We start from the raw sequence: 12,240 nt of genomic DNA on the forward strand, positions 1-12,240 counted from the left end.
GTGACATTGTCAGTATGTAAAAAATGTTTTTTTTGTTCTAACTTTGAAGCTACTTAAGGGGGAATTTAAAAATCAGAGTTCCAGGGGTTAATATTGGGATCATCATTTGTTTTCCCTGTATAAGCAGTAACTATCGCTCAGTCAATGATGGACTGAGAATATTCTATTAATTGCTATTTATGGTAGCAGGGAGACTCCATCACAGGGTATCAAAGGTTCATGTACATAGATTAACCTGAATAAGACCTGAACCAGAGAATGGATAATAGCTTTGTTACTTCTTCTGCTTCACTTACTGAGTATGATGCATGAGTTCAACACAAGAGCGTGAACCACAGGTGGAGAAATCCATTTCCAGTTTGTCCTAGTTCAGGTTGTCTTGAAAAGTCAGTCATGACATCATCACCCCCCTCCCCCTCCGCCTCCTTCACAGACCATGTTCAACACGACCGACGCCAAACTTCCAGACGTGTGCAAATTGAATACCATGTTTCTTTGTATTCGACAATGCATATCCAGATCGACAGCTGCTACCAAAGTACTTCTACTGCAGCACAAACGGAATACCGAATGCTTTGTTTTGCCAAATCATATCTGGATCCACAGCTGTACAGATGTCAATGTAATTTGCTGCTGCAGATGATGCTGGTTTTGGATTTTCACTGAATCATCTTTCTCCATCAGGTTGCCCCAGAAAGCATCTTGATATGTTATTAATATGTTAAGCTATTAATATGTTAATTATGTGGCTCAATCTCAACCTGCAACATTGAAAAATAGATAGTGTTACTAACACCTGTGATAACAGACTTTTCGGACGGATTTGGCAAGTCTTATTGCCTTGTTGAGCTGGTTCTTTGCTGTTGTGTATTCATTTCCATTAGCTTTTATTTTGTTTTTATTGTGAGAAATTTCTCAACTTGGATGTTAAGCGGTGTGGCTGGATTTGAAACAAACTAACAACTCTGAAATACAGTCTAAAGAGTTTAAGAGTTTTAGAGGTTAGGCAGTGAAATTTACAATTTTCCAATATTGCTTGTTTAGTCTTTATTAAAAGGATCCCCATTAGCTGATGCCATTGCAATCAGCTAGTCTTCCTGCGGTCCAAATATAACATCACATTACATAAATGAAAGAAATATAATATTAGTTGTATAATATTAAGTTGAACTGAAAAAGAAAAAAAAAACATGATTTGGTGTTTCCTTGTGTTCTGCTTGTGACCTGCTGTTGTAGAAGCTGGTGAAAAGAAGTTTGTTGTTGAGAAACAAAGTGTAAAGAAATAGACTCCTCCCATACATGCTCAAAAAGTCTCAATTTAACCTCTTGCTGTGTCTGTTTAGGCCCACCAGAGAAAACCACCCACTGCAGAAGGCGAGTTCAGGATCTGTAGCAGGCGAACCTTTTCCCCAGTGAATTTTTTGTTTCTTTCCAAGGTGCCATTTTTAGAAATGTGTGGGAGAGACATGGATACCACGGATCAGTCTGTAAACGCTCTTGTCAATTGCTAGTGCTACCCCGAATATAAAAAAAAAAAAAACATTGGTTATTCTTCATACTCTGAAATTGTTAACATAAGCCCGAACAGCAGCACCTTTCCCGGGGCAGGAAAAACCCCCACCGAGAGAAAAAAATGAGAAACACCGATTCAGTCTAAATCCTGCCTGGCAGATAGCGGCTGCCGAGGCGGAGTCACCTTCAACCGGGTGCCTTTCAATGGCTGTGTCGGGAAGAAAATGATGTGTACTCAGTGGCGGGGACTGTTGAGGCCACACTGATAAAATTTCTATTGATGGCAGCCCAGGGCCGGAGGGCCGGGGGTGAACTAGATTGAATAAGGCTTGCCTTTTTCACCTCCCTCAGGTGGAAAAGCCCTTCTGCCGAGGCGCTCGCTTCTGCAAAAACTCCCAGGAAGTTCTAATTAGTTTGCACAAGTGATCACAGTGTGACGACACAGTGACCGGGCCGGAGATGCGGGAGACAATAATTAGGCGGAATATCTGATTAGCAGATAATGGTTTTGTTTTACTGGGTCTAATGTGGCGCAAAGGCTGAGTTCAAAGAGTCAGATAATCCTTCATTAGTCCCTTGTAATCTCAAGACAATAATTTACATAATATACGGAAGGAAGGAACTTTATTCAAAGTTTAGATTTCTTTAATAGTCCCTACATGTAGCGCCGCTTTCATGTATTCTTAACTGTTTTGCCACTTTTTGTTAAGCTCGACTTCTTATGATTACTAAAACATCTAGGGTTTTACAAACCCTTCACACATAAAGGAGCCTTTATACTTGGCCTCATTCACTGAGACTATATCCTGCCCTTTGTTTCTTTTGCTATCTCTGCCCCACTGGTACTGGTTTTGTAGAATTGCTGCACATAATAGCCGGCGCAGCACTCAACTACTTTGATCTTTTCTGCGGGGAAGAGCGGCGTCAGCAGGCATTTGGTGTTGCTCGCCTGTTTCAAGATGTTTCCTCTAAACCTCTAGGTGCTTGGCATGCTGCGTGTTTTAAGTATGTGTTGAGCGTCCTCTTCTTCAGGATAAAATGGCGACTCTAATTAGCCAAAAGAATATCATCACATATGGCAGGAAAATTGGGGTTGTTCTGTATTTATTGCTATTGGTACTCAAATCTCTCGGTTGACCAGAGAGTGACAAGAAAACTGAAACCAGAAAGCAGCAGAAAATTATACTGACCTCTCACAATTTTTTAACTAAATGAGTTAAAGGCATACTGAGCAAGATTTGAAAAAGCATAAACTCATCCAAAAATTATCCTACTCAATCATTACTTATGGTCTATTGGTAGTGTGTGACAGTGTGTGTCTGCAGATAGCCTGCCTTCCACCTGGATTTTCTTATTTCTGAATGTTCGGGACATTTCTGGGCTAGGGATGTGCGCGATTAGTCGACTAGTCGATTAAACGTTTCTACCCTCGCTACTCGGCACCAGAAATACTAGTTGGTTAAACTAATTATTAATAATGTACAACGCCGGTTAACTTCTAAGATGTTACGCAGCCACCCGCCACTAGCTGGGGCTGCAGCCCCGGCATGCGGTTATACCCGGATGTAAACCAGCGAGGTGGAAAGTGGGACCGGACAGAGATGACATCTCGTAAAACCAGCGCAGTTTGGCAGTATTTTGATCTAGAAAAGGAAAATAAGGTTGTATGTAGGCTGTGTCAGAATAAACTGGCATATAACCACTCGACCGGAGCAATGCGTAACCACATTCAGCACAGGCATGTGGACGTTAACCTGCAAGGAGAGCAGGCTGCTGGTGCTAGCACTGCTAACCAAAACGGCAGAAAACTTGCTTAATGTCATTATTTGGGGATGGCTATGGAGAGTCCGCGGATCAAGATAAGCTGGAGTGCTACTGGATGGAAACCTGTATCCCACCTAACGAAGATTCACTTATGTGGTGGTGCGGGAAGATGCGACGCTTTCCAAAACTATGCTGGCTTGCAAGTCGCTATCTCTGTGTGCCTGCAACATCTGTGCCAGCTGACAGAGTTTTTTCAGCTGCTGGACTTATTGTTAATAGACTGAGGTCTCGCCTTTCACCCGAACATTTGATATGTTGATTTCGCTGAACAAAAATGTTTCGTCAGTCGAGTAAGTAGGCCTACCACGTTGTGTGTGTGTGTGTGTGTGTGTGTGTGTGTGTGTGTGTACCTGCTGTTTGAAGCTGATTGTCAACAGCACGCCGTTATTGAATAGCCTAATAATCTAATGTCACGTCGATCAGTAGGCCTAATTGTTTTTTTTTTGTAGGCCTATTATTGGTAGTTTTTCTGATGACTGATTATTATTTTTTAATATTTTTTATTATTATTTTAAATGTTATTTGTTAACTTTTATTTAGTGAGTTGTCATGTTTTGTAATGTGCAATGTTCATAATAAACGGCGCCAAGTGCCACAGTTATTGAAGAATGTGATTAGCGGTTTCAAATGGCTCTTAAATACACGCAATATTTTTTTGGACGTTTTAACCTTATAGATTAAATTGTGCTCAATTTTGACTGTTTTCTGAGTGTTTTCTTGCTTTTAGACTAGTCGACTAGTCTAAATTTAAATTTTCGTTTAATCGACAGGGAAATTAGTCGTTAGGAACATCCCTATTCTGGGCGTCAACCTTTTGACAGCAGGTGTGTCCAGCTGCAACCAAAACCACTGCTGAATCCTTTTATATCTAAAAGCCTCCCTGGCTGTGGTAGCGGTCCTGAACTCTAATACAGAGTAACTGGAGTTCAGAGCTAGTGTGTGTCGTGAGCTGGCAGCTAGCTACCATTGTTAGCGTAGCTTCGTTGTAGTAGAAAAGCTGATAGCTAAGCTAACCGGCACATACCTGTCCAACAGAAAACAGGCCGACTGCGTTGCGCTTCAGCCCCATCCTCTCCTGCAATACTCGCCAACGGGTGAAAGCCAACCCCAGATTCACTCGTTTTGGAATGAGCGGCGTTGTCTGCTCTGTTTTTTTTTTTTACCGTTCTGGCAACCAGGTTCAGGGGGGCGTGCGCTTCACGTCTTGTTGAGCTAGGGAGGAGGGGTCAACTTTGTGTTTTAAAGCCACAACCGGCAAACTCCTATTCAGTATGCCTTTAAGTACTAATCAAAAAAGCTGGAAAAAAAATATGCACAATCGAAAAACCAATAACTTCTGTTCAATACCCCTGAAATCATGTCGGAAATCAAAATAAAAAAGATGTCTGAAAACATTATGTACATACTGTAGAAAGCACATTAAAACTAAGCAACTAAATTTGCGGCAACAATTCAAAACACAAGTTAGCAAACACATTGATATCTATATTATGGCTAAGCACACCAGCAATATGAAAAGCGAAGGCCAAGACTTCAAATCCAGAGGAAATAGACAGAGACGGTATAGGTCATATATTTACACAAACACATTCACAGTCCAAAACATTCGGACTGACAATGTAGGTACAAATACATTGTCAATATTTTAACAGATATTTTTGACGTATGTGAGCATATTGCAAGTATATTCCTGCAAGCAAAATACTGACTCAGTATTGTCCCGGGACATATTGACAATACCTCTCATGTGCTCAAATATGACCCGGATTCTTCCTAGAATTGAAAAAAAAAGTACCCATCAGTCATATTTCTGGATTCTTGGGATTTTCACCCAGTGATTTTATGCAATTTAAGTGGAGCTGTCAGCTCAGAAATGAAGAGGCAATAAAAGCACAGGGGAGTTTCAGCTACAGACTCAGTAGACCAGGTTTAATCAGTAAACAAAGTCGCGGGTACAGGCAATGCACAAATCTGAGCTCTAGATTGGACAGTTTAAATACTATCCAGTAATAACATCCAAGTATGGTCCATCAAGTAAATGGAGGGTAAAGTGCGTATAGAAGAAAGGAGATAATTTAAACTAAGATGAGACTAATATATGGGGTCGATATTGGGGTTCTATTAAAAATCAGATATCTGGTTCAGTCAGTATTGTCCTCTGATATGATGGATATGATGCAGTTTGCAGTTTGACTGATTACATATTTATTGTAGAATTGATCAATACTACACTGGTTGTCTATGGGAAGACCTTAGCTGAATTGATTCTAATGAGACATTTTTAACCAGATTCCACCCACGAATAAGTTTTTATATATAGTTTTCATGTCCTATGGTCTAAATGCTATTGCAGTGGCTTTTCCACCCAAATTCTAAGGGAAACACTGAATGGATTTTTTTACCAGGAAAATCAGGTATAAAGATACTGAATATCGGCACAAAATATCAGCTATTGGCAGCTTCAGTGCAAAAATATCACCCATATCGGTCTAACCATAGTTTAAACACTGGACATGGTGTGTGTGTGTGTGTGTGTGTGTGTGTTCAACTGTCCTAGTGCGTGGATGTACAATGCCTAGTGAATGTTGGTGCCTATGTGACTATGCTTAAGTTAGGATTTGCATATGTAAAAGGTTATAAGGAAAACAGCCATCAGGACTTATTGCTGCTGTGACTTGATACATACACATGCTATGAGTCATACATACAGTGGAGCTGATACACAGAGAACACTGTGGATTCAGGGTGATGAGTAATTAGTCCAAAGTGATATACAAAAAACAGCGTTGACTCTAAACTATGAGTAAGACGATGAATAAGGCTCGGATCATTATGGGATTTTCATATCAGTGAGCTGCATCCTCACTCTTGAGGAGGCGTGATTCTGTACCCTAAACACGGGTTTCCAAGGCAGTAATTGGACTCTCTTCTCATTACCCCAAAATACGATAACTGATCTGAGCACAGGCGGCGTCACAAATCATCATCACACATCTAAGAATCACATAGATCCACTAACCGCAGACCCGATTACACAATATCGAGCCCCTCGATATCGAGGGCCACCCAGGTGGCACCCGGGTACAAACAAAACCTTCGAGGGTGGCGCCGAAACGTCGTCAGAAGCATCGGCGGCCGTGCTACACGCGAAGCGGAGGGAGGGGAAATGTAATTACTTTGTCACAAGTGTCTTAGTCATTGTTGCCGTTGAGCACAAGCACCCTCAAACCCCCCCCTTTCGCTCTCCGGCTGAATTCAGCGATCGGGAGCGAAAGAGAATAAAACCCAGCGAACATACAACAAGGCGAACCGCAGTAGAGCACTTCACGTCAAAAATCTGACACGCGGCACACAGGCAACATCCTCTTATGCAAAGCAACCTGTATCTTCAAGGCACAACAGTCTGTATGAATGGCCTTTTTTGTGAACCGCCCTCGCCCTTTGCTCAAACATTTGATTCAGTATTATGCCGCGCATCTTTTTCACAGACTTCAAAGGCTACTCGGCATTCATTTTGGTCTTTTGATGGCATTATGTTGGCTATTTCAGGTTTCCAGTTTCAAGGGCATATGAATGGTATTAAGTGCGCGATGGATTACTCATTTGAATGGTTTCGGCAATGCGGATTTTGCAAAAGAAAACGACTGGGAATCAGAAATGTCGTATTAGGTTTCAGCATTGGTCAGGCACTCTGAGTGTTGTAATTGTCACTGGCAAAGTCTTCAGTTACTTTGTAAACCTGATTTTCAAGATTTACTTCATGAGGAGGCAGGCACTTTTTGGACAGCCTCTTTGGCCGTGGGCATGTTTTAAACATAGTTGCGGAGCATTATTTATTTATGACTTACTCTAAAATGCAATTTAGCTGTATAAATCAAGGCTCGAGTCATATGCCAATGATATTTTCATGAAACAGGAAAAACCCTAATTACTGCCGCAGACTGTCATTCTCAAGCATGAAGATCATGTGCTTAATTTGGAGTGCCTGTCAAGGCCTAATCCTAACCCCCCTGACACTGGCATTTGTGGCAAGCTGCAGAATAAGTTGGGAGTAGATTTACTGAATATAGTACAGCTTAAACTGGCACCATAGAGGGGGGTAGAGGAGAGGGGAGGGGGAGGAGGGAGGGGGGATCAAGCTTGGTGAACACTCCTTCACTCCTGCACTTTTTAGTATTTGGGCTGGTCTGTACCCAGAAGCGTAATCCAAATATATTTGCTCAGAAATATCTATCTTGGCTAACTTTTACTGTTACCTCACTGACATTCTGTTAAAATTCTGTTTGATGTAAGACAGCAGAGTTTGGGGTCACACACACACACACGCACACACACACACACACACACACACACACACACACACACACACACACACACACACACACACACACCAAGTGTATATCTCAGGTCTAAGTATCCAGTATCATGGAAAATTGGTGGATAACTAAGTACAAAGAACAAAGAGGGATAGCAGTAAACACGCTGTATGCAAAGACTCTTACTGTTTGTGTGTGGGTGATTGCAGAGGGAGTGTGCGTGTGTAAATGCAATGCACAGACATGAGTGTGTTTGCCTGGTGTGTCTATGTGCAGAAAAGCCAGGCCGCCCACTTCATCTGTTGTCTGACAAGCGCCGGTTAAAACCACCGTTCGGGCAAGTCTTTAGCTGACCTTCAAACCCGAGTCCTCCAGGCCAATGGACACACTAATTAATGGGTCGCTCCGTAACTCCGCAAAGTAATTTCATTCCCTGTATGTCTTCAGCTCCGGAGTGGGCTCGGCATACTGAGATCCAGCACCTAGAAAGTAGCCTTTTGGGTCTCTGAAAGCTGGCTGAATAATGCATATAAAGTAGTTTATAATCAACTTTTAAATTTCCCCTCATTCCTCCAATAAACATGTGCATAGGAATGTGCCCCCGCCCTCCCCATTTTTCCATTTTTCAGCTATCCCCCCCCCCCCCCCCATCTGTTTTGCGTATGAAGATCAATCTGCCCGCATTGCAAAATATGAGATTCACGTCCCTCTGGGGCTTTGGCGCACAATCACAATGCTTTACGGTAATTAGAAGTGGGGAGGGGAGGGGGTTCATGTCAAGCCTGAAGGGCAGCAGCGGCAAATCAGGAGACGTCACAATCTCCACTAAAGGGATTTCCCCTCCAAACCTTGCTATTGTTAAGCCCTAACTTCATATTGAAGTCAGTAATGATGGAGTGTGTGTGTGTGTGTGTGAGATAGAACGCCAGACACACACACTGCCACCAGAAAACAATCTGGTATATTTAAGCCGTTGAATACTGCACTTTATCGACCATCTGTGCAGTATACTTTCAAATTATATTTTGATTATGCGGAGAATATTATAGCCACTTGAAAATGATGACTCCATGTAAACAATACGGATCTTTGGAAAATGCCAGAAAATGCAGTCCATTTTTATCAGTAACCTGTGCTGTTCCTGCTGGTGTTATATCAAAGGTATAGGCTTTTGTAATTAAGCTTAATGTCGGCTTACCACCTCTTATGCAGTAATGACCAAGGCCAGTGTTTAGTAATTAAGTGAATAAAATGACTAGAGGTGCACTGCAGTTTTAAAATATCAGCTTGGGGGTAGAAACAGCATGAGGAACGTATACCATCGAGGTTAACTCTCCATTATCAGTAGGCTCAGTATTGAACAGCCACCCCCGTGGCTGTTCAATACAAAACACAGAGGCCTATATTATTCAAAAGTGCATTTTATTTAATATGACTGAAGTGGAACAATTTGGCGTTGTGCCAGCCAAACATTCTCCAGTAACTTTTCTTACTAAAATCGCCTGCAGCAGACATAAGCGCCATTCACTGCCTGAGATTTTCAACTCCGTTATTTTCTTTGGTGACAGTTGGGAAATTAAAACCTCCAGCAACCAATGTTTGAGGAAAAGAATCATACTATGCTTGTTTCTCCATTGTATTTATCGTTATAGAACAATGCCTTACATTGAATGTTAAATTCTGTTTAAAAAACATAATGAAAAACAATGTGTCTACATACATTCTTGACTCAGGCAGTTTTTAGAAGCTTTGGCAGAGACTTGCTCATGTACACTTAACTAACCCAGTGATTCTCAATGACTGCGTTTCATTTCAGAAACCTGGATAAGCCCTTATCCCGGTTTTGAGAAACCTGATTATGCTAGCTGGAGTACTACGAAAGAAACCTGGACACTGTTGCATGTATACATCTTATCCCGGTTTCTGACCGCTGCCGACTACCTGCGCAGGCGCGGCTTCAGCCAAGTGACAGAAAACACAAACAATGGCGGCAACAAGTGCGTCTCACTTCTGGAGCGATGAGGAAACGGAGCTTTGTCTTTCGGTGATGAAAGAATTAAATATACTTGGCAGTTTAGATGGGAGAAAGCATCGAAATGCTGACCTATTCAAGTCTGTAGTATACAGACTACAGGACGCCGTTTTCCCAACACGTACAGTGGAGCAAGTCAGCTCACGGTGGAAAATACTAAAGAAACATTACTACGTGGCCAAACATCAAAACAAAACAGTCAAATTAATTTAAGGTTAACAGTTACAGAGGAATATCAGATTAACGATTTCAAAATTGCCGGTTTGTGTTGTAAACGTCACAGGCGCCTGCGCAAATAGCATGCAGTAATCAGTAACTGGGATACTAGTATTTATCATGTATACGGGGATATGAATAACCAGATTGCTCTGTGTTCCATGTAAACTTCATATCCCGAATATGATCAAAACCGGGATAAGCCTCATAACCGGGATACTCAAGTCCATGTAAATGCAGTCAATGTGGGGTCCGGGGACCACCAGGGGTCCTTGAGGGGGTTCCAGGGGGTCCCCAGCAAACTGATGAATTGTTCAACTTCAATTAGACACAATTAGAGAATGTAGAAGAATGACTGTTTTGATCACAGTTTCACTGTTATCTCACTACCTACAATACAGATAGTCATGGAATTCTGGACAAAATCATATCTAGCAATAAAAATATTCTCAGATTTGGGTCAGAGAGACAAAATGTTATCAAATGGGGGTCTGTGGCTCTAATGTGGACTAAATTAGGGGGTCCTTGATATGAAAAAGGTTGAGAATCACTGAACTAACCTATCTGAGATCACAGGAATAACATATGGCTTATCCTGTATTTCTCTCCTGCATTACTATGGGCTTTCTCTCTGGTTAGATAATCGGTATAATTTTTGTTGCTGTTTGTCCTCAGGCTGTTCTTAAACTCTTCCTTATTGCTGCGGCCACTTCTGAACCCGGCAGAGTTGAAAGCGGGGTTCTCAACAAAGCCGGTCATTAAACATTCCATGACACTTTTTTCAAGGGCCAAGGTGTCGTCCCGCTATCTCCCCGCTCCAAACCATATTATTCATGATGGGTAACAACCGCTTTTCCTTATCAGAGATTGCATTAATTTGGTCTCGAGTGAAAATTGAGTCACCTCAAGTGTGCCATTTGGGGAAGTGCCAATATCTCAGTCTGAGGCCAGGACCAACACTCACAGGACAAATTATTACCCATATTTTTAACTGTCAATAATACTCTGACCTTGTCAGTGCTTTTTCATGACCGCATCAATCACCATTTATGGCTCAATTAAAATGACATTCTAAATGATTATTTATTATTCAGTGGTTTGTTGGTCCTTCACAACTAATATCAAATGAGGGGTTAGGTGAATAATGAAGTGTAGGTCAGAACCCCTCTTCCCTTCTTAGTGACTCGTGGGACAATGTTTGCATCTACAAAAAGGTTGACTGAACATGACTGCCGTAATGCCTGAGTCTAAAGCCCCCTTCTTATTTAAATACTATTACGTGTAGACCTCCTTCTGAGCGCTGAGAATTACTCCTGAACTTAGATTTGGCCATGATAATCCGTCACTGATGCAGGAAGGCACAATTCAACATGTTGTAATATGTCTAATATGCTTAAATGTCAAATGAAATCTTGGAACAGAGTCAATTCTGGGAAGACAGAATAACAGGATAAAAATGGTACTGTGTGTGTGCAGTATTTTTAACAGGAACTAAAATCACCACCATAATCTTGCAAACCATATTTCATCAAGTAGGAAAGTAAACAAGGACATAATTTGTGATAAGCTGAGACCTATTTGGTTCTATGAAACCAAATACAAAAGCCTAACAGCAAAGCTTTCTATTTTTCTGCTGGTTTGTTCAATGACAAAAACTATATTTGCTGAGTTTAGCATTTTTTGGTGAGCAATGGATACGTTTTTATTATTATTACTTTTTTTTATCATTTCGATTATTCACGTATAAGTGATCCTGCAAATCTTGCAAAAGAGTTGATCTACCTAAAGTACTCTTTAAGTCTAGCTGTTCGTCTCAATTGACTGACCATCTCACAAATCCTGTCATTTTACGTTGTGTAGACTAAATGTGCTTAGTACAAAATGAGATTATTGCATCATAACGTTTTATATAGATCAGCGCTCCGCACACAATATCAAAACGCAAGAACGGTGGTTTACAAGCCCAAATTCACAAACACTCCCTGAACTGAACTGAACACACACACACACACACATGCACACACACCGCTGCATTCTACATATATGGGTACACGCCAAGCATATTCATGGTCCAAAACATATGTGCAATATTGTACTAAATATGAATCAAAGCTGTCCAATGGACCCAAATACTCTGTATATACTGTGGTGTGGCATGCTGTTGATTTGTTGTTGAGTTATATATAAAGTATAAAGGGTGATGGGTGTCATTCTAGCTGAGTTTAGAAATCATATTATACTGAGAGGTTTGGATTGGTTTGGATTACAAAAAATGTGGATTTAATTAAAAAAAATTTTTATACCTGATAACATTTGATAACATTTGATTGTCAACTTACA

General features: G+C 41.2%; 1 protein-coding gene across 1 annotated transcript in view; it reads left to right on the top strand.

Moving 5' to 3' along the window:
• Nucleotides 1-507: 507 nt before the first annotated feature.
• The window catches only part of ajap1 (adherens junctions associated protein 1), a 32,729-nt gene continuing 20,996 nt past the window's right edge, over nt 508-12,240 (top strand). Inside the window, exons 1-2 of the mRNA XM_078288038.1 lie at nt 508-538; nt 1,344-1,374. Coding sequence (XP_078144164.1) covers nt 508-538; nt 1,344-1,374 — 62 coding nt within the window. The remainder of the gene's footprint in view (nt 539-1,343; nt 1,375-12,240) is intronic.

Source organism: Centroberyx gerrardi, chromosome 14 (genome assembly GCF_048128805.1).
Source record: "Centroberyx gerrardi isolate f3 chromosome 14, fCenGer3.hap1.cur.20231027, whole genome shotgun sequence".
NCBI lineage: Eukaryota > Metazoa > Chordata > Actinopteri > Beryciformes > Berycidae > Centroberyx > Centroberyx gerrardi.